Genomic DNA, 24,007 nt, shown 5'->3' on the forward strand with positions numbered 1-24,007 from the left:
GTCGATCAGTATCTCTAACAACCTTTGAAATACCCGTCTTTCACATGAAAAACTTAAAAAAACCTGCTGTAGCTGTAGTTTTCTACTGGCTACTGCCATTGGACAATCTTAATTGCTGATAGGCAGTCAACCAGGCAAATCAATCAATTCAATCAATCAATTTTATTTATAAAGCCCAATATCACAAATCACAATTTGCCTCACAGGGCTTTACAGCATACGACATCCCTCTGTCCTTAAGACCCTCACAGCGGATAAGGAAAAACTCCCCAAAAAAACCCCTTTAACGGGGGAAAAAAAACGGTAGAAACCTCAGGAAGAGCAACTGAGGAGGGATCCCTCTTCCAGGACGGACAGACGTGCAATAGATGTCGTACAGAACAGATCAACATGATAAATTAACAGTAATCCATATGACACACAGAGAGAGAGAGAGAGAGAGAGAGAGAGATGCAGGTAATGACAGTATCTTACAACAACATTAATGGAAGTAATAATATTATAGTTATAGTTCTGGTTACTGCGGTACAATATGTTGAAAGTATGTATTAATACCTGGCAGTATACATGTGTGACAATAATCATATGTGTATAATAACAGAAGAAGTATGACTAATGACTATGATCTGATGTTCAGCCAAATATTTAGTCCGAACCTTATACATATATATTTTCCAGTTTAGGACTCACTGCCCTGAATGCTCCTACTACCGCAGGGACCACGCCAACTTTGACCTTCCACATCTGTTCCAGCTGTTATTTCAGCCCTTGATACTTCTCCACCTTTTTGTGTTCCTTCTTTCTGATGTTGCTGTTGGCTGGTATTGCCACATCTGCCACCACTGCCCTCTTCTGGTATTTGTCAACCACCACTATGTCTGGTTGGTTAGCCAGCAGATGTTTTTCAGTCTGGAAACTGAAGTCCCACAGGATCTTAGCCCTGTTGTTCTCAACCACCTATGGTGGTGTGTCCCATTTGGGTTTGGGTACTTCAAATCCATACTGGGTACAGATGTTTCTGTACACTATCCCAGCCACTTGGTTGTGCCTCTCCATGTACACTGATCCTACTTGAAACTTACACCCTGCCACAATGTGCTGGACCGTCTCTGGCATCTTTGCACAGCCTGCACTTTGGCTCTGACCTGCTGTGGTAGACCCTGGCCTCGATGGCTCTTGTGCTTAGGGCCTATTCCTGTGCTGCGATGATTAGTGCCTCCGTGCTGTCTGTCAGTGTAGCATTCTCCAGCCACTATCTGGCGGTGGTATGCACCATGTAGGGGTTTGACCCTCCATGTTGTTTGCTTCTCCACCTCTTTGCTCTCATCAGGTTTCTGTTGTCTGAGGCATTCACTTAGCAGCTCATACTTTTGGGCCATCTTCTTGATGTACTCCTGGATTTTGGATGTTTCATCCTGGATAGTGGCTCTGATGCTCACTAGTCCTCGCCCCTCCCGTTTCCGCTTAGTGTATAGGATCAGGGGGCTGGACTTGGGGTGGAACCCTCCATGCATGGTGAGGAGCTTTCTTGTCTTGATATCTGTGGCTTCTATCACCTCCTTTGGCCAATTTATGATCCCAGCTGGGTATCTGATGACTGGCAGTGCGTGCATTTTGATGGCTCGGACCTTGTTCTGACCATTTAGCTGATTTTTCAGGATTTTCCTTACTCTTTTGAGGTATTTGGTTGTGGTCGACTTCCTTGCAGCCTCATCATGATTTCCAGTAGCCTGCAGGATCCCAAGGTACTTGTAGCTGTCCTGGATATTTCTGATGTTGCCCTCAGGTGGGTCAACTCCCTCAGTTCTGATCATCTTCCCTCTCGTTGATACCATCCGACCACACTTGTCTAATCCAAATGACATCCCAGTGGTCTTGCTGTAGATCCTAGTGGTGTGGATCAGTGAGTTGATTTCTTGCTCATTCTTGGCGTACAGCTTGATGTCATCCATGTAAAGCTCGGATTTGGTATCCATAGCCAGTCTTCTTGATGATCTGACTGAGGGGATTCAGGCCAATAACAGCAGTGGTGACAGTGTATCCTTTTGGTATATGCCACATTTGATGTTGACTTGGGAAATCGGCTTTGAGTTGGCCTCTAGGGTCATCTTTCACATTCCGATGAAGTTTTTATGAAAGCTGTTAGTGTCCTGTTGATCTTGCATAGTTCCAGACATCCCAGTATCCATGTGTGTGGCATTGAGTTGTAGGCTTTCTTGTAGTCAATCCAGGTGGTGCACACGTTGGTCGTCCTGCTCTTGCCGTCTCGGGTGAATGCTCTGTCGACCAGAAACTGGTGCTTGGCTCCTCTGGTGTTACTGCCAATTCTTTTCTGTGCCTTGCTCAAATATTGGACCATATACCCAGTTATCTTAGCTGAGGAGTTGGGTCACGCATGTCCAATTCTCTCCTGATGGCTCGCAGTTGCTCTCCTGCTCCTATGACCAGACCATCAGGGAACGGCAGCAGCCGGTTTTTGTCCACTTTCTGCGTGGCGAAATTCATCTCGAACGAGCCTGCTAACTCAGATGGCGCTCCCCCGTGTGCGACATCACGGAGCTCTTCATAGTCAAGCTGCTTCTTCTCTTTTAGTGCTGACTATGGCAATCAAACAGTCTGAAACTAAGAGAGTGCAGTAGTTTTGGTCTTTTTGACCTGAGTATGTTGGACGCTTACCCTGAGCTGGCATGTCACATTGCCTCAATGCCAGGCCAACCACCGGCAGGTAGCTCTCTTACCTACAACGGCCCAAAGCGGAGACGCGGCAGATGGGGAGGGGTGCAACAAAGGCCCGGGCGCCTGGTTAGCAGAGGGAGACTAACCCTTCCGATCATACTGTTCGCGAACATCCAGACTCTGGAAAATAAGATGGATGAGCTTTACACCAGGATTTCCACGCAGAAGGACATCCAGGATTGCACCTTGCTGTGTTTCTGCGAGACATGGCTGGGGGAAAGGACACCCGATGAGGCCGTAACACTGGACGGATACACGGTCGAAGCACTAAGAAAAGCGGAAAAACCTGGGGAGGTGGAATGGCCATTCTCGTCAAACAATCCTGGTGTATGGACTGCAGGATTATTTCCAAATCCTGTTCGGAAAACATGGAATATCTGATGTTAAGGCTAAGGCTGTTTTATTTACCCAGAGAACTGCAATGCATCATTGTGAACGCTGTGTACACCCCCCCCTCTGCCATGGAGGAGGCAGCACTGAACCCTTAGATGCATGACCTACCAATACCTACACTCTTCCATAAGTGGGGTCAAAAATGACCCCATTAAGAATCAATGCATTTTATATGATAAACTTAAGCAATTTCTTTCATTTTGGTTAAAGAAGATGATTTTTATTATATTTTGGTCAACAAAAGAATGATTTCATGTTTGACATGTTCATTTATCACTTTTTATTAACATTTTGACAACTAATGACATCATTGAATAATCAATAATAGCATAATAGGCTACCTAACATTCGTGCATGCACACACACATGCATGCGCGTGCGCACACACACCCACACACAAACACACACACACACACACACACACACACACACTATTGGTTAGATTTTATTACAAGGAAGCTATAAATATTATAGTAAGGTTGCTTATCTCTGCACAACAAATGCCGTAATGTTAGCTAGCTAACATTACAGTACTAACATTACATAGTAGTTAGCTAACTAGTACCTACATTGTAGTTAGCTAACACTAGCTAACTTAGTTAGCTAGTATTAGCTAACTACAAAGTAGGCTGATTTGATGACAATAATGCTATACTTTATCATACAAAAGTCATGGATGTGGAAAATAAGTTCATATTTTATAATGTCATATGTATTCCAAGATAAAAAACAAATATAATACTAACATGTATGTTGCTGTATAAAAATCCTCCTGGGTGGTGAAACTGCTGGCATTAGATGTGTAAGTGCGACAGTAAATGTAGGCCTACACCTGACAGTCACAGTTGATAAGAATCAAAGATTCCTTGGTCTAACCCTTGATATTCCATAGGAAGTGCATGGGGTCATTTTTGACCCCACTTATGGAAGAGTGGGGTAGTGATACAAAAACAACAATTTCTTAAAATGTATATATGTTTGTTTTTTTTAAATGCAAATGGCCTCATGTCAAAAACATGTTTTATGAGGAATACCTGGAATATGAAATGATAAAAACTTTTAATTCCATAGGTATTGAAGAAAAACAACCCCTGGGGTCATTTTTGACCCCACTTATGCATCTAAGGGTTAAAGAGCTGCACAGCTCTATCAATGAGCATGAAAACTCGTACCCTGATGCTGCTTTCATCATTCTTGGAGATGTCAATCACTGTAACCTCCAGAAAAATATTCCGAAACTCTATCAGTCTGTTACTTTTCCCACCAGAGGAAACCAAACACTGGACCAATGCTATAGCAATATTCAAAATGCCTTCTCCGTTGTACCGCTACCACACTTTGGCAAATCTGACCACTTAGCAATCAGTCTCAGACCTGTGTATACCAAAAGGCTCAAGGCGAGACCAGTCACAATTAAAACTGTTAACACCTGGACTGACAGTGCACAGGCGAGTCTGCAGGGCTGCCTAGAGGTCACAGACTGGAACATCTTTAAAGATGCCACAGATAACATGCGAGCTAGCTCTGTTGTGTTTGATAACATTGTTGAACATAAACAGAAGTGATGCCTAACGGTGCTTTGCATGCCTTTGAGGTATTTTTGAAGGTTAGTTAATAGTGTTGGGATTCACAGGACCACATATGATTTTTCATTTGGTAAAATCATGACTGGAGATTTAAATGCTTTTTCCACCGCATGCTCTTTGTTCTTCAAACAAAGACAGCTACGTGATACCCATCTCCGCAGGAGGCCTCACCTCACACCTCAGTGAGACACAAGTCTTACAAGATGATTGGACAGAACTTTTACAGTAACATGTGACTCTGTGATGTCACAGGCATCCTGCGAAGATCTGCTCCCTTCCATCATATTTCTTTCTCTTCTTGCTCCAGCTGCTGTAGCAGCTGCACCCCTCTTTCCGGCTGGGCCTGGGACAGCAGAGGCCCAAACCCCTGCTCCATAGCCCAAACCACTAAAGGGAGGGCAACTGATCACAGACTCTGTTGCAAACACAAGGCCATTGCAACTAGCTTTCCAGCAACAAGGAACTAAGTGAGTTAGCACCCAACGTCTAACTCTGCAAAGACCCTGAGCGACCAGCTTCCTCGGATCAGAACCTTTGGAACAAAGGACACAACAAAGACTGCAGCTGAAACCACACCTTCCCAGCCTTCTTCTGCCGGCTAACAAAGCAGTACACCACCAAGTGACTCTTTCTCCCATCCACTCAAGGATCGGTAATGTAACAACTGGGCATAGCTTATCACAGCTTTACAGGCTAAGCAAGACTGTTTGACTGTTGATGCTGTTCATTGAGTTATTGTTGTGATTGTTGACAGTTAGGTCATTGATTAGTTGGCTTTGCCAAAGCTAAGTGTTTAGTTTGCTAATACTGTTCACAAACAGATTCTTGCACACAACTAAACAATCTCTGCACTAATCCAGACCGTTTGCAACACACGTCACATTGACATAAGCTCATTAACAAACAGGCTTTCAACAGAGCTACATCCGAACAGGCATTTCAGAGTTCCCGCTTCTTTTCCTTTGTCTTTGTCCTGACCACACGGTCAGACAAACACCTCTCCCAAAACTGAAGCAGCCTTGATTCGGCCATTTTGGTAGTTCTCTGTTGTCAGCCATTTTGCTTTGTAGGCCAAACGGCTCCTTGATCGCCACACCCGCCTTTGTCTTTCTCTTCTTTCTCTCTCTCACACACATACAGTACAGGCCAAAAGTTTGGACACACCTTCTCATTCAATGCGTTTTCTTTATTTTCATGACTATTTACATTGTAGATTCTCACTGAAGGCATCAAAACTATGAATGAACACGTGGAGTTATGTACTTAACAAAAAAAGGTGAAATAACTGAAAACATGTTTTATATTCTAGTTTCTTCAAAATAGCCACCCTTTGCTCTGATTACTGCTTTGCACACTCTTGGCATTCTCTCCATGAGCTTCAAGAGGTAGTCACCTGAAATGGTTTTCCAACAGTCTTGAAGGAGTTCCCAGAGGTGTTTAGCACTTGTTGGCCCCTTTGCCTTCACTCTGCGGTCCAGCTCACCCCAAACCATCTCGATTGGGTTCAGGTCCGGTGACTGTGGAGGCCAGGTCATCTGCCGCAGCACTCCATCACTCTCCTTCTTGGTCAAATAGCCCTTACACAGCCTGGAGGTGTGTTTGGGGTCATTGTCCTGTTGAAAAATAAATGATCGTCCAACTAAACGCAAACCGGATGGGATGGCATGTCGCTGCAGGATGCTGTGGTAGCCATGCTGGTTCAGTGTGCCTTCAATTTTGAATAAATCCCCAACAGTGTCACCAGCTAAACACCCCCACACCATCACACCTCCTCCTCCATGCTTCACAGTGGGAACCAGGCGTGTGGAATCCATCCGTTCACCTTTTCTGCGTCTCACAAAGACACGGCGGTTGGAACCAAAGATCTCAAATTTGGACTCATCAGACCAAAGCACAGATTTCCACTGGTCTAATGTCCATTCCTTGTGTTTCTTGGCCCAAACAAATCTCTTCTGCTTGTTGCCTCTCCTTAGCAGTGGTTTCCTAGCAGCTATTTGACCATGAAGGCCTGATTCGCGCAGTCTCCTCTTAACAGTTGTTCTAGAGATGGGTCTGCTGCTAGAACTCTGTGTGGCATTCATCTGGTCTCTGAGCTGAGCTGCTGTTAACTTGCAATTTCTGAGGCTGGTGACTCGGATGAACTTATCCTCAGAAGCAGAGATGACTCTTGGTCTTCCTTTCCTGGGTCGGTCCTCATGTGTGCCAGTTTCGTTGGAGCGCTTGATGGTTTTTGCGACTCCACTTGGGGACACATTTAAAGTTTTTGCAATTTTCCGGACTGACTGACCTTCATTTCTTAAAGTAATGATGGCCACTCATTTTTCTTTAGTTAGCTGATTGGTTCTTGCCATAATATGAATTTTAACAGTTGTCCAATAGGGCTGTCGGCTGTGTATTAACCTGACTTCTGCACAACACAACTGATGGTCCCAACCCCATTGATAAAGCAAGAAATTCCACTAATTAACCCTGATAAGGCACACCTGTGAAGTGGAAACTATTTCAGGTGACTACCTCTTGAAGCTCATGGAGAGAATGCCAAGAGTGTGCAAAGCAGTAATCAGAGCAAAGGGTGGCTATTTTGAAGAAACTAGAATATAAAACATGTTTTCAGTTATTTCACCTTTTTTTGTTAAGTACATAGCTCCACATGTGTTCATTCATAGTTTTGATGCCTTCAGTGAGAATCTACAATGTAAATAGTATGAAAAAATAAAGAAAATGCATTGAATGAGAAGGTGTGTCCAAACTTTTGGCCTGTACTGTATATACACCAAGCTTGTATATAGTTAGTTAGAATTTGTGTGTTTTCGTTTGCTTTGCCAATTTTTTAAATAAATATAATTCCTTGGAATCATGCCTGCTGTCTGTTTAATGTTGCACAAGGGTGAATGAATAGTCAACCTCTGCTGCGTCAAGAACTCCGAAATCCTTCAGGCGTTACTGTTAATTTTGGTTATTGTCATTAATTTAATGATTAATCAAACTCCAGATTAATAGTTTAGCGTATTTTATGAGACTGATACTTTAACTGGCTATCATTTTTCCCTTTACGGGAATGGTGCCCCACGAGATGATTTAATGTTAATTAAGTCACATTATTTAACATAATTATTAATTATTAATAATAATTATTAATTATTTCCAATTACCAATCAAATCCCAAATCACATATTTGGTGCCTCCGTGTGAAACCTAGTGTTTTGACCCCAACATTTATGGTGCCGCTGAGTGAGGTAAAAATATGTTGACCCCAGCAATAGATCAGTTTCTTCTGTCTTTATTGATAAATACAACTGTGTATCATCCGCATAACAATGGAAATTTACAGAGTGATTTCTAATGATGTTACCTAAGGGAAGCATATATAGAGTGAATATTATTGGTCCAAGCACAGAACCTTGTGGAACTCCAAAACAAACTTAAGTACGTACAGATGATTCATCGTGAACATGAACGATCTGAAAACAATCAAATAAGATTTAAACCAGCTTAGTGCAGAACATTTTAGGCCAATTAAATGTTCCAGTCTCTGTAGCAGAATTTGATGGTCAATTGTGTCAAATGTTGCACTAAGATCTAATAAAACAAATACAGAGATGAGTCCTTTGTCCAAAACAAGATCATTTGTGATTTTAACTAGTGCTACCTCAGTGCTATGATGCACTCTAAACCCTGACTGAAATTCTTCAAATAAATTATTATCATGGAGAAAATCACAACAGCTTGTCTGCCACTACTTTCTCAAGGATCTTTGAAAGAAAGGGAAGATTAGATATTGGTCTATAGTTGGCCTCAAGATCCAGGGTGGTCTTTTTTAGGAGAGGTTTAATTACAGCTACCTTAAAGGACTGTGGTACAAAGCCTGTTAATAAAGATATATTGACCATGTCTAATATATGAGTGTTAGCTAAAGGTAAGACTTCCGTAAGTAGCCTAGTTGGGATGGGGTCTAAGAGACACTTTGATGGTTTAGATGAATAATTCATTGTGATCATTTGTTGAAGAGAAATCGGGGAGAAGCTATCTAGATATATATTAGATCTTACAGCTGTGTTTGTGAGCAGATTGGTTCTGTTTGTGGGCAGGAGGTCATGAATTTTGCCTCTAATAGTTAGAATTTTGTCATTAAAAAGGCTCATAAAATCATTACTGCTAAGGGCTAAAGGAATACAAGGGTCAATAGAGCTGTGACTGTTAGTCAGCCTGGCTACAGTGCTGAAAAGAAACCTGGGGTTGTTCTTATTTTCTTCGATTAACGCTGAGCAATAGTTTGCTCTGGCATTTTGAGACTTTGTTCCCAGACTAAACGAGATTCTTCCAGTTTTGTTAATCGCCAATTCCTTTCAGATTTTTGTGATATTTGTTTTAATTTTCGGGTTCGAGAGTTGTACCAAGGAGCGAACTTTCTTTGCTTTGCTAACTTCTTTTTAAGAGGAGCTACAGAGTCAAGTGTTGTTCGCAGCGAGACTACGGCGCTATCGACAAGATGATCAATTTGAGAGTTTAAAGTTGGTATGGGAAATCTCTTTTACAGAAGGACATGGTATTAAATTTAACGTTGATGGCATCTTTGCCTTAAATTTTGTGACAGCACTATCTGATAAACATCTCATATAGTAACTGTTGCCGAGTGGCGTTTAATCGAGTAGAAAGAAATAAAAAGTTATTAAATAGTGATCTGATAGAAAGGGATTCTGTGGAAAGACTTAGGTTATCAATTTCAATTCCCTACATCAGAACTAGATCGTTTTGCATGTCTTTGGTGTATCTCATCAGCTGGGTGGCCAGAGCTGTTAGTCTTTCTTTGGCAGTTTCAAGTGCCTCAGGAATGGAGAGCTTGTTGTATTTCCTTGGTACCCCTTTATTCACCATGTTCTCTCTGTGTAGCTCTGCTAGTTGGCTAACTTCTCTCCGTGTTGCCTTTATCTTGGACTCCAGCCGTCTCTTCCATGGAGGGTACTGTTCTTATGTACAATGTCCATCTTGTATCCAAGCATCTCCAGGATTACTGTTGCTGTACTGAGAATCAGCTTGTTGGTCTCAGTGACGGTCCTTGTAGGGATTGTATTTAGGGCAGCATTCACATCTTCAAGTAGATCATCTGAAGGTACTTGGCAACTCAGCTTCAGGATGACTCGATCAGTATTGTAATAGCCCATATCTGAGGTAGGCAGGTATAGCATTAGGAGTCTTGCCTAAGGACCCTTACTGAATGATGTTCAGCTTGATGTCATCCATGTAGAGGAGGTGACTGGTCATTGCGCCACTTCAGAACTGGTATCCATAGCTACTCTTTGTGATGAGGGGGGTTGAGGGGCTTCAGGCAAATGCAGAACAATAGCGTGGACAGGGCATCACCTTGATATATGCCGCACTTGATGGTAACTTGTGCAGTTGGATTAGAGTTGGCCTCCAGAGTCGTTTTCCACAGCCCCATTGAGTTCTTGATGAAGGCATTTAGTATCCTGTTGATGTTGTACATTTCCAAGCATTCAAGACAAGAGCAAGGAAGATAGCGCCCCCAGTGCGGATGCCTGTTACAGCAGCTCCTGATCACCGCTGAGTTTTTTTCAATTTCTTTTCATTTAACTTTCTTAAGTTTTTTTTTTCGGTGTAGTTAGTTCGCACTTTTGTTTTGGTAAGGAGATGAAGACCGCTTTCATCATAGCGGTCTCTCTATTTTTCCACGGACATGATCGTGTGCAGGGACCCAATGTCCAGCTGTGGCTTCATTGTTTACACATGAGACCAGCTGTTAGCGCTACGTCCCACGAGCTGTGGAGAAGGAGATAGTGATGTCACACCGGAGTGCAGCGCCGATACTCAAGGAGATGGTACAAACCCGTCCTCCTGTCCGTCATTATGGGGAATGTAAGATCGCTCCCCAACAAGATGGATGAGCTGTCAGCACTGGCTGCTGGTGCTGGTGCTGGTGTTTACAGAGACATGGCTGAACACAGAAGTACCGGACATGATCGCCGCGCTGGATGGATTCCAGCTCATCCCACATGACAGGACAGTGGACAGCGGTAAGGAAAGGAGGAGGGCTGGCTGTATTTGTGAATGATAGATGGTGTAACTCTGGGCATATCATTATCAAGGCATTGCCGCAGGAACATTGAGCTGCTGGCTGTTGGCATGAATTTTCTCATGTTATTATGGTAGCAGTGTATGTCCCCCCATCTGCAAAGGCTGAGGGGACTTCAACCATGCCTGTCCATCCACCACCCTGCCCACCTTCACCCAGTATGTTTCCTGCCGCACCAGAGACAATGAAACACTGGATTTATTTTATGCCAACACCCAGGAGGCATACCACTCATCCCCCCTGTCCCCCCTGGGAAAAGCTGATCACAACCTGGTTCATCGCCTGCCTGTCTACAAACCTCTGGTGCAGAGGGAACCAGCAACCACCCGCACTGTGAAGAGGTGGTCTGATGAGGCCGAGGAGGCCCTGAGGGACTGCTTCGAGACCACTGTGTGGGAGATACTCAGCATTTCCCATCGGGAGGACATTGACAGTCTGACATCATGTATTGCAGATTACATAAACTTTTGTGTGGAAAGCACCGTATCCACCAGGACTGTACGCTGCTTTTCCAACACCAAACCCTGGATTACTCCAGATATAAAAGCTCTACTGAAGGAGAAGCGGAGAGTTTTTAACTCTGAAACCAAGAGGAGCTGAAGGCCATGCAGAAGGAGCTACGGAGAAACATCAGGCGTGGAAAGGAAGGTTATAAAAAGAAGATGGTGGAACAGCTACAGCAGAGCAACGGAGTCTGGAGAGGTCTGAAAACCATCACCAGGTCACTCTTTCTGTCTCATTGAGTCATGCGGATCACTGTTAATTTATCATGTTGATCTGTTCTGTACGACATCTATTGCACGTCTGTCTGTCCTGGAAGAGGGATCCCTCCTCAGTTGCTCTTCCTGAGGTTAAAGAGTTTTTTGGGGGGAGTTTTTCCTTATCCACTGCAAGGGTCCTAAGGACAGAGGGATGTCGTATACTGTAAAGCCCTCTGAGGCAAATTGTGATTTGTGATATTGGGCTTTATAAATAAAATTGATTGATTGATTGATTGATTGACAAACAACCAGACTCCCAGACCAGAGGCGACCAGAAGTGGGTGAATGATCTGAATCTGTTCTTCAACAGATTTGATCAGTCTGCCCCTCCCCCAGCCCAGACTTCACTGCTGCAACCCCCCACACCCTCAACTTCATTGGCATTAACATTGTACCTCATGAAGACTCTCGAGCAGCTGGTCCTGTCTTGTCTCCGCCCCGCAGTAGGCCCTTCAATGAACCCACTGCAGTTTGCCTACCAGCCTGGCATTGGGGTGGATGATGCCATCATCTTCCTCCTGCATAGAGCTCTTTATGACCTGGAGAAGCCCGAAAGCTCTGTGAGAAAGATGTTCTTTGACTTGACCAGCGCTTTTAACACCATACAGCCTGCGCTTCTGAGGGACAAATTGGAGCACATAGGAGATCATAGATCCACTAGCCACTTAGCGTCTGTGTTATGTGATGCCTTCTTCACCCATATGCTGTTCCAGTATTGTTTAGTTTAAGCCCTGGGTGGATATATTTTCGTGTTTCTACCTTGCCACAGAGTACAGAACATACTATTTATTCTTCTGGCTTCTTTTTCTCTTGTGTATCTCATTAGGTGGGTAGTCAGATCTGTGCTTGGCAGTCACCAGTGCCTCAGGCAGTTTGTTGTACTTCCTAGGTATCCCTTTCTTCCCCACACCTTTCTGTAGCTCTGAAAGTTGACTAACCTCTCTCTGTGTTGCCTTGAGCTTGGCCTCCAGCCTCGTTCTCCATGGAGAGTAATGCTCTTTGTGGCTCATGGTGTTCATCTAGGATCAGTGTTGCTGTGGTGTTTATCAGCTGATTTGTCTCAGTTATGGTCCTAGAGGAGATAGTTTGTAGTACTGCATTCACATCATCTAGCAGACTTTCAAAGGGTACTTTGTACACCTGCTTCGGATTCCAGCTTATTCATTAATTTCAGGTCATTTGCCTTTGCTGTAAGGGAATCTGTATCGTAAGGGCTTGGGGCTTGGTACCCAAGCTTGGCGTGTGGGGATGTTAATGACATCCCCACTCTGACCTGTTGTCCTGGCTCCCCCTTGCTGCAGCATTTTTGTTGTACCTCATAGACCTCTAGTTGTGACAGCAGTTGCCGTTTGTAGATGTTGGAACGCTGGGCTAGGAGTTGTTTCTCAGCATAGATTTTGAGTTTTAAAGCATCCATTAATTCGAGCCCCTCTTGCTGGCGTTAATTGTATAGCGGCAAATCCATATTCTCTGCTCAGCCCATCTATGTCTTGATCCAGTAGCCCATGTCTCATCAGGTTGCCCTGGTTCCCCAACACCTTTTGCGTTTTTGTCATGCTGAGATACGCTAGCAGCATTAAGAACCTTGGGTCCAGACTGGATATGTATGACCTATGACCTGCCAAGCTGATTCGCTGTACAGCAACAGTAATCCTGGAGATGTTTGGATAAAAGGATACAGATAAAGGCAACACGGAGAGAAGTTAGCCAACTAGCAGAGCTACACAGAGGGAACATGGTCAATAAAGGGCTACCAAGGAAATACAACAAGCTTGCTATTCCTAAGGCACTTGAAACTGCCAAAGAAAGACAAACAGATCAGGCCACCCGACTGAAGAGATACACCAAAGAAGTAGATGCCAGGAGAATAAACAGGATGTTCTCCACTAACCCAGCCAAAGTGTGGCAGGGAAATAACAGCAGGTCAGACCCACCAAGAGCCGAGATGCAAACATACTGGAAGGGCAAATGGGAAAGAGAAGCATCACACAACACCGATGCCCGATGGCTAGTGGACCTAAGAGCTGACCGCAGCAACCTCCCTCAACAAGAAGCAATAACCATCCAGGAAACCATCCAAACATCCAGGAAATAATGTCCAAGACTTAGAGTTGGACAGCACGGGGCCCTGTTATGATCCATGCATACTGGCTGAAGATGCTAACTGCACTCCATGAGTGCCTAGCAGCACAGATGATACAGCTGCTAAGGGATGGGGGGACCCACCCAGAATGTTTGACACAGGGCAGGACAGTCCTGGCTTACTGTACAAAGACACAAGCCCATCAGCCTTATTTTAAATGTTACCAAAACTAAGGAGATGGTTCTGGACCCCAGATCAGTGGGGGATCACAGTCCTGTGGTCATACACGATACACATATTGAACAGGTCTGCTCATACAAGTATCTTGGTGTGCACTTTTAGTTTTAAAGCTCATGTTGAAAATGTGTGTTCTCTTTACTTTTTACGTAGACTCAGAGTGTATGGCATGGACCACAGGATTATGTTGTTGTTCTATCAGGCTGTATTAGAAAGTGTGATCAGATATGGCATGTCAGCATGGCTTAGAAACCTTACTGTACAACTAAAAACTAAGCTGGCCCATCTGGTACACACAGCCATGAAGGTGATGGGGAGAAAAGAGTACCAGTCCCTCCAGTCAATTTATGAGTAGTCTGTTTTCAGGCAAGCTCAGAAGATACTGATTGACCCATCACATATCCTGCACATAGAATATGAGCTCTTGCCCTCTGGCAGACCATATAGAGTTCCCCACTGCAAGCTTAACCAATTTGAAAATGAATTTGTTCCTGCCTCCATTAAACTTTGAAATAGTGCTGTTTGAGGCTGCATGGATTGTGCAATAGTCTCATGGTGTTGTAGCACAGGGTATGTGCAATATGTGTTATGTATTTGTATGTGCAATATCTTGTAATGTGCAATGTGGAATATGTGCAGTTTATTATGTAGCTTGTTTTATCACACTATGAGGGCATGTTGTGCGCAGCATATGAGTCCAAAACAAATTTCCCTATGGGGACAATAAAGTATATTGTATCGTGTCGTATCGTATCACCACTGCTATGGATGCCAGTATGCCCCTGAGACGGTCCAGCACATAGTGGCTCGGTGTAAGATTCAAGTAGGATCAGCGTACATGGAGAGGCACAACCAAGTGGCTGTGATAGTGTACAGGAACATTGGTTCCCAGTATGGACTCGAAGTACCCAAACCCTGATGGGCCACACCACCAAAGGTGGTTGAGAACAACAAGGCTAATATCCTGTGGGACAAACAGCTGCTGGCTATCAAGCCAGACATAGTGGTGGTTAACACCAGTAGAGGGCAGTGGTGGTAGATGTAAATGGTAAATGGACCTGCATTTGTATAGCGCCTTTCTAGTCATCCAATCACTCAAAGCGCTTTTTACACTACGAGTCACATTCACCCACTCACACACACATTCATACACTGGTGGCTGAGGTTACCATGACGGTGCTACCTGGTACTCAGTTTTTAACACACTCACACAACCAATTTCGGGTTCAGTATCTTGCTTGAGGATACTTTGACATGCAGACTGGAGGAGCTGGGGATCGAACTGCTGATCTTCTGATTGGTGGACGACCCGCTCTACCAGCCACAGCCACAGCCGCCTGTTGATAACAGCTGACAGCAACATCAGAAAGAAGGAACACGAAAAGGTGGAGAAGTATCAAGGGTTGAAAGAACAGCTGGAACAGATGTGGAAGGTCAAAGTTGATGTGGTCCCCATGGTAGAAGGGACACTCAGGGCAGTGACCCCCAGACTGGGAGAGTGGCTCCGGCAGATTCCAGGAACAATGTCTGAAGCCTCAGTACAGAAGTGCGCAGTCCTAGGAACAGCTAAGCTACTGTGCAGAAACCTCAAACTCCTAGGCCTCTGGTAGAGGACCCAAGCTTGAGGATGACACAGATACCACCCCAGGAGGGTGAGAGGTTGATTTTTTTTTATATAATGTGAGGGGCAGAGGGGGATTTTTTTTATATATATTTACAGACAATGCGTGTAACAGGCTGAAGTTGACACTGCATGCCAGAACATCAAAACCAACCCATCGAGGGTACCTAGCATATCTGGACATGGAAAGTCCATGACCAAACATCGATATGTGAAGTGGTCAGAGTGAAAATGTGTTGCCAGTTGTTGTTCCTGCATTTCACTCTCATGTTTTTTTTTTCTCTTTTGATGACTAGTTCGGCCTAATTCGCTCATTGAAGTTGTAAACACTGACATCAATCAGAAGTTACTCATACGAACTTTTGATTGGCTGGGCAAGATGTAAGTTTGGGTGGGCTGAGCACACCCCTGCCCATAGGCCAGGCATTTCTACTAAAATAGTTCTGTGTTTCAGCAATACCCAGTTCACATCTACAGAGCTTCACACTATTTGCCAAAGACTTTTCTGCCAAACTTTTTCCTTCAGTCAAACTTGCAACTTTACAGCCCACTTTGTGCCACTTCCGTGTTGGTGTCAGATGTTTGTACAATACCTGTACCAAAATGAAACCTGATACACGATAGCTCCCATTGTTGTTCTTGTCCTTCTGTGTTTTCACCACTCTTTTCTATGTGCAGTCATACGTGTGTACTCTGTAACCCCCTCCTTGGATCAAGAACCCATTCAATCAGAAATAGATACCTTCCTAAACACCCTGGAATTACCTACACTACCTACAGAACAAGCAAACATTTTAGATGCACCCATTACCATTACAGAACTCTACAAAGCCCTAAATAAAATACCAAACAATAAATCACCTGGACCTGATGGATTTCCGGCTGAATTCTATTGAACACTTTTGGGACATTTTATCACCATTATTTTACAAAGTAACAACAGAAATTCACATTTCTGTTGTACATGAACACTGCTGTTAGGACACTCTTATTAAAACCTAATAAAGCAGCTGAGCGTGAAGCAGTCAGGATGAGAGTCAGCATCTCCAAACCTGAGGCCATGGTTCTCTGTTGGAAAACTGTTGATTGCCCCCTTTGGATTTGGAGGAAGTTACTGATCCAAGCAAAGGAGTTCAAGCATCTTGGGGTTTTATTCACAAGTAAGGGTAGAATAGGATGTGAGATAGATAGTTTTTGATTTACTAGTCTATCTATGTCCCAACCCTTACCTATGGTCATGGGTTCTGGGTGGTGACCAAAAGAATGGGAATGTTGATACAAGTGGTCGAAATGAGTTTCCTCTGTCGGGTGGCTGGGCTCAGATATAGGGTGAGATAGGGTGAGGAGCTCAGATATCTGGAGGGAGCCTGGAGTAGAGCCATTGTTGCTTCATTTGGGGGGGGGGGCTCTGGTAGAGGTGCTCTGGGCACCTCCAGAATGTGCTGGTGGGATTATATATCTCATCTGGCTTGGGAACCCCTTGGGATCCCCCAGGAGGAGTTGGTAAGCATTGCAGGGAGAGGAACGTCTGGAGTACTTTGGTCAGCCTTCTGCCCCCCCAACCCTGCCCCAGATAAGCAGTCGAAAACATTACATTTATGTTAACAGAACTGTAGTTTACCACAAAGAGCATTTTGCACATGCACATTTTCTCAGTCAAATATATTCTATTTCAAATACATACAGTGCATCACTTTCTACCGGCTAACCCTGTAGATTTGCATGGTCAGAAATGAACAAAGCTAAACTTAGATCACACTCTTAAACTCACCAAACAAATGAGAGAACAAATAGGAGCAAATATTTACAAATTTACATATTGTTGCTTGTGTTTGACCACACAATTGGTCTGATGGCAGGTAGGTTGGTTTGTTGGTAGTTTAGGTGGTTGATCCAGTTGGTGACTGACAGCCTAAGTGACATGTAAGAGCTGTTTCTAGGACTGCACTCTTTTGGACAGAGACCTCTGTCCAGACCCCTCTAGGCGGTTCCTGGGACTCTGCAGTCCCAGGAACAGCTAAGATACTGCACAGAACCCTCAAACTCCTAGTCCTGAGCTTGAGGAAGACACACAGTACCCTTTGAAACTATGTAACATATCATATAGACTATATATAGCATCATTTTCTTTGTGGGAATATGTGCACAGTTTCATGGGTGCCTTCATGAATATGAACATCAATGTACAGCTGTCAATTCTGTCATTAAAAGGAGGCATGACCATACATGTCAAGGTAATCGAGATCTAGTGTTCCTTCTGAGCAACATGGCAAATTATCAATGATTAGAGACACACCTTCTTTGGCTCTTTGGCCTGCTGGTGGCTTTATCTTTAAATGCTATGATAATGCAATCACTAACATGGAGAGAGTGCTGAGTCACCCTTTGAATTGTCATTACACTCTTTCATGACTAGTGAAGCCTTTTGCATTGAAGGCTCATGAGCTAAGACAAGGACACCTAACAAGTTATCTAAGATGGCAAAAGCAATTTTGGTGGGTAGAGTGTTAGTTCCTCCAATTGTTTCTTTGACTATAGCTCTATATTTATCAGTTATGTTCTCTGGCTCACAGTTAGTCACTTGTATTTCTTGTTTTTCTTTTTTTTTTGTTTCTCAGTGTCAGATCTCTTTTCCCCTGTTTTTGCATACACATTTTGTCTTTATTAATGTCTCTGAACTCTTTGTGCTTTCTATGTTGTATCATCTGTTTACAGAATTAATTTTCTTTTTGTTTCATCATTTTCATTGGTTTTCTGTTTTATTTTCTCTATTTTTTTCATTCCTAACACAACTGATTGTGAAAATACTGAGTAACCCTTTCTCTCCTCTTTCTTCCACCACCCTTCCATCTGTACCCCCAGGATGTTCAGATAGTTAGTACAGACGAGAGCCAGGTCTTCCTCGCCATCCAGGAGTGGTACCAGTCAGACACATATAACCTGTACCAGTCTGATCCCCAGGGCGTCTACTACTCCATCGTCCTGGAAAATGTTCGCAGCACCAAGCAGCCAGAGGAAAATGTCCTCATCGACATACTTGAGGTAAGATGGGGTGGAGGAGTGGGAACACCCTTTATGGCCATGGACCATATTACACTGTGCAAACAGACTTAAGTTTAATACATTAATGTTCTCTGTAATTGTAATGTAGCCCTGTGTGCACAACTGGGCCCAAATCCAAATCCAAAGAGGGTTTAAATGGCAGCTCCATCCCCTCTTGGGACTCTTCACCTCCATAGAGTGTTCTCTCAGATTCCAGTGTCTGTGAAGTACTTCCAAGTTGATGTAACTGCAATATAAGATAAAATAAGATAAGATAAGATAAGATAAGATAAGATAAGATAAACATTTATTGTCTGTCACAAGCAACAGAAATTTGTCTTTGGCAAGCTCTGAAATAAAATAGGCAAGGACACACAAAACACAGTAGACATTATACAAGATATACGACAAAGCAATGTATCTGGGTGGGACTTCAATTGTTATTTTAAACTGTTCAGGGTGGTGATGGCCGTAGGAACAAAAGTTGTGAAAAAGATCTACTTAATCATGCTTAAAGGATAAAGCTGACACTATTCCTTATTTTCTGTATTGTAAACTAATCCCATGAGAAGATCAATACCAACAATATGTAAGTCTCTTTCTGACTTTCCGACCCTGTCTGTGGCACTCAGCCCCAAACCCATTGGTTTCAACTGAAGATGCACACCTTCAAAAAATTTGGCACAAACATAGTTTTAAAATGGTTCGGTAATTTCATTAAACAGATGGTCACTGTAGTGTTTGCATATAATGAAGTTTACACTGATTACAGGGACAGATTGACCACTCAGAATTCTCAGTCATTTTTGAAACATGATTTTATATTGACATTTTAAATTATAAAAAAAAAAACATTATACAGTCAGAAAAAGTTCCTAAAATTTTGAGGAAAACTTATCTCTGACACAGTATTCACAGGAAATAATCTGCTGAAAATATATTCAAATCACTTGTTTTACACAAACTTCCTGCAGTTATTATATTCACTGTTTGGGTTAATTATACAGTATAAATGTTGTCCTGTGTTGTTATTGTTATGCACTGAATACCATATGAAATAGCCATAGAATATATCAATAAGTCAGGTTCATTCAATGATAGAAAAGGGGTCCCCTGAGGCAAAGGGTGGGGAACCACTGGTGGAGATAAGTCCTTATTTCAACTTCACCAAGCAGCTGCTCCTCATCAATTGTGAGCTTTTAAAGGGAGAGAAAGGAATAAGGAGAAGCTGTTTTAAGAAGAATCTTAAAACAGCGCTTGCTGCCAGTTGAACCATTACAATAGAAAACAATTCAATCCACCTGACGCTCACTTGTGTGCATTCAGTTAGGACATGGTGTTAGAGCAAATAACACAAAAACAAATGAAGTATTCCTTTCAAGTTATCTATTTTTAAATACAGTAACTGTATTTAGAATAGAACCAACTTAAACTGACTTTAATGGAACACAGTTATTCATATTTTGTATTTCAAATATGTAATGTTGCTTCTTGTATACCATTATTCCCCAACCTTGACCGCTGACATTGTAATGCTTCCAGCTGACTAGTGTTAGAACATTTGACTACTCAGCTGATATACTTGTTTAAATTTTCACTTTATGTTTTCACTATAAACAGTTCAAGAGAAAAGGACATTAGGATGAGGATTTATTGATGTGTTTAGCAAGCCAAATTCTATCTCAGGTTGGCCTAAATGTACATTCACACCAACAGCGACCAGAGTTTCCAAAATGGCAGAAGTCATTCATTTTCAATGAGAGCCCGACAACTTGGGCAGCTTGGGCGACCAAAGCAACCGGAGCAGTCCGGAGGGGAGATAAAACTCGTTTAACTTTATGGTAATGAGCTCTGATGCGGTTCCGCGACAACCAATCGGAATGCTGACATGCTTCGATGAAGCAGGTCCCAGAGAACAAGCCATGTAGCTTTGGTTCCTACAGCCCACTTGTTCCAACAATGGATACCAAGAAGTTTAATTCTTGCGTTCGCACCCACTCAGACCTTTATAATGTGTTGCTGTTCAGTTACAGAGACCAAAATAAAAAGAATGAGGCTTGGGACCACGTCGCAGAGGTAGTTGGTTGTCTGGTGAGTTTTAAAGTGTGTAATGTTAGTAATAGAGGAGAGAATTGCAGGCTAATGTTGCGAGGTAGCATGCATGTCTTCCTTGCTTGGTTTGAATGGGATGACATACAGAGGCAGACACTTCATATTTCCCACGTCATCCGAAAGCCATCTGCCAACATCCAGCCAAATACCACCCCGGGAAGAGGCCCGGGAATTTAGTACCTGTCTGGCCCACTCACCCACTCACCCACTCACCCTGGCGCCATCACTCGCCAGGGTGGCGAGTGATGGCGGCAAATGCTGGCGGCGGATGATGGCGGTGGATGATGGCAATGGATGATGGCAGTGGATGATGGCGGTGGATGATGGCAGTGGATGATGGCGGTGGATGCATGTGGTGGATGATGGCGGCGGATGCTGGTGGTGGAACAAAAAAATATACATGTAAACACTGTTGAAGGGATAATGACACATCATTTAACCTGAGGCCTTGATTAGAACAAATATGTAATATTTTTAATGTTAGTTAAAATAGTTAGTCTGCAATTGTCACTTAATAGTGTGAAGACTGGTGACATATAAGTCACACTAATAATGATCATAACATAATAATAAACATATCATATGACCTATGGTGCCTCAGATAAGCACAATTACATGTTCTTAAGTATATACTGAATAAATACAGCTTAAGTTTTATAAACTGCAAATAATACGCTTTAAGAACAACACATTAATACACATTTCCCCTTCACAGTGCATGTAGACTGTCTCAATTTCTATATTATCCAACAATACCCATACAAAAAGAATAAAACTGACATTCATTTTAATGTTGATGAATTAGCAAAGTAATATACAGCAGAGCAGCATTTACTCACCAGCTTAAGTTAAATACACAAGAGATAATGTTAGATCAGATGTTCAGCTATTTTATTAGTTACTTAGCAATGCTGATGTTGGCTAATGCCACTGAGCGCTGTCTGGCTCTAGTAACGTTACACAATAATGACGTATTGACAGCCAAACTAGCCTACATACATTGTGCTAAAGTTAACAAGACAGCCACCCCACCTGACTAACATCCCCATCCCGGTCACGTTGTCCTCCTCCTGCAGACGGTGACACGAGAGCTGCAGGTGCTGCTGCGGATGCCAAAGGTCCTGCTTGAGATGCAGCAGCAGAAAATAACTGTGTCAACTTTTGACACTTGGCAGCATCTGCCTGTAGTGCCTGCCTTTTTTTTGTCTCTCAACTTCTCCGCTCCTCCTTTCTGTTTCTTCTCCATTTTTGCATGTGTGTATGATTGATTGATTGATTGACAGATGCAGAGGGACTAGGGGCCGAGGCCTTTGGCCTTCGGCTGTGATTGGCCAACAGGACCGAGGTGAAAGGGGTGTGACACAGCCATGTGGGCCAATGTTGATTAGCCAGATACTAGAGAAACTGTAAACATTGGTTATCATATTAAAGGCCAGCCCAACTGCGCTGAAAGTCGTTTTTTTTTTTTTTCTCAGTCCAGCCGTACCGGCCCACCGGGAAAAGTCCCGCTACTCTCGATGGCCAGTCCACCTCTGCCTATTAGTTTGTACAATAATATAAATTTGTTTCTGGGTTATATTATTAAAGGTTACAATAAGCCACCCAGCAGTATTTAAGTTATTAAAATGACCACCTTTATCTGCTGCAGCATCAGTGTTATAAACACATTAGTTATTAAGGTAAACCTAATTTTTTTTTACAATTGGCCCAGGTCTCCCCTATCTGAAAATATTGAGTTAGTCTCTCAGAATAATGAGAAACGTTCTGAAAATAACTTAGTACCTTAAAATAATTACTTAAATCATTTCGAAAAAGTTGCTCATTAAGAGACTTAAATTTTAAAATTACGTCAACATTAATTAAGAGACAAAATCTTTTTTTTTTTTTGGTTTATAATGTGAAGAATTTGAAAATGTCACTTTTATGTGGTAGTGCAGACATCGACAGTGACGATGTGTTGTTGAATGTTTGCATCAAAAGTTCGTATAGCCCACTTAGTATGATGATGTGAGTGACTGGGAAACCTATTAAGATGGAAACACTCAACCATTCAGAGGGAATGAAAGCGTTCATGGTAATGCTAATTATGTGTTATGTGTAGCTCTCTCACCTTCCAAGATAAACAGGACCACATTATGTCGCAATAGTGAAAGTACTCCACTCCTTTTCAGTTAAACTCTGCAGGCTACGTGCAGCTTGACCATTGTTGCGGCTGCATGTGAAGATGAAATGACAATTTCAGCCTGAGATCTCTCTCTGACTGACTGACAGCCTCATCCAAGTGATATTTTACAATTCTTCATATTTAAAACTAACGAAATTCATCACTTTATTGACATTTTACAACTCTTCATATTTAAGACTAACAAAATTCGTTAGTTTAGTGACATTTTACAATTTCATATTTAACACTTAATGTACCTGCATACACATTTTTGTGCAATGATTTTCACACATAATTTTGAATGTGTTCATGTACTGTATATGAGCTGATACTTTGAAAGGCTTTGTACTTTTTTGGTCAATTTTTTAATTTCACTATCAGCAGTGGCGGTTCTAGGCCAGTTTCAATGGGGGGGGCAAGCTAGGGCCAGTCCTTTTGATACAGGGGCACATATGAGTAGGGTCAAATATGTAAGTCTGAACAATAAGATATTGTTACAAACCCTGTAGGGGGATTCGGGGGCATGCTCCCCAGGGAGAAAATTTTGTATATATTTGATTTAAAGGCATCAGTCTGGTGAATTCTGAGAGCCAAGTTATGATGGCAGAATATGCCTAGATCTCAACATCTTTGTGCATTTTATGTGTGAAAAATGTTGTATTTTAACAACATAAATATAAAAACACTAGTGGTAATGTTATGGTGAAGGGTTACACTTAAAATACGGCTAAGGATTAGTGGTTAAACATTTCAGTAATCAAAAGAAAAATGACTGAGGTACTGATGAAGAGGTTTTTTATTATTTAAAATCATGTGCAGACAAAATATTTTTTTTAAAACTCTCACTCACAAACACAGTTACAGATTCGCAAAACAATACAAAATACGCAATACGAAAGGAAAACAAAATGCTGAATCAGAGCATATAATTTTATGTGGCTTCGAAAAGAAGATTTCAAAAGTCCTCTGGTAATTGAGTGCCTCTGGGACAGGCCCATTTATGGCAACCCATTGGATCCGTGGCGTGCGCGATCCAGCTGAGGTGCGGGTGCAGGAGCTAATAGTGGCCATTCAAGTCAATGTAGGCTGCTCCACCAGCCTTGAAGCGGCTTGGCGCTCCGCTCCAAATATGTGACGAGTCTATTTCTGACGGACGCACGTCAATTTGCACAGACCAAATG

General features: G+C 42.7%; 1 protein-coding gene across 3 annotated transcripts in view; it reads left to right on the forward strand.

Moving 5' to 3' along the window:
* Positions 1–24,007, forward strand: part of sorcs2 (sortilin-related VPS10 domain containing receptor 2) — a 1,110,317-nt gene that overhangs the window by 908,603 nt on the left and 177,707 nt on the right. For all 3 annotated transcript variants that reach the window (XM_049568808.1, XM_049568804.1, XM_049568807.1), the window contains exon 9: positions 18,371–18,550. In XM_049568808.1, the coding sequence (XP_049424765.1) occupies positions 18,371–18,550 (180 nt within the window). The remainder of the gene's footprint in view (positions 1–18,370; positions 18,551–24,007) is intronic.

This window comes from Epinephelus fuscoguttatus, linkage group LG23 (genome assembly GCF_011397635.1).
Source record: "Epinephelus fuscoguttatus linkage group LG23, E.fuscoguttatus.final_Chr_v1".
Classification (NCBI taxonomy): Eukaryota; Metazoa; Chordata; class Actinopteri; order Perciformes; family Serranidae; genus Epinephelus; species Epinephelus fuscoguttatus.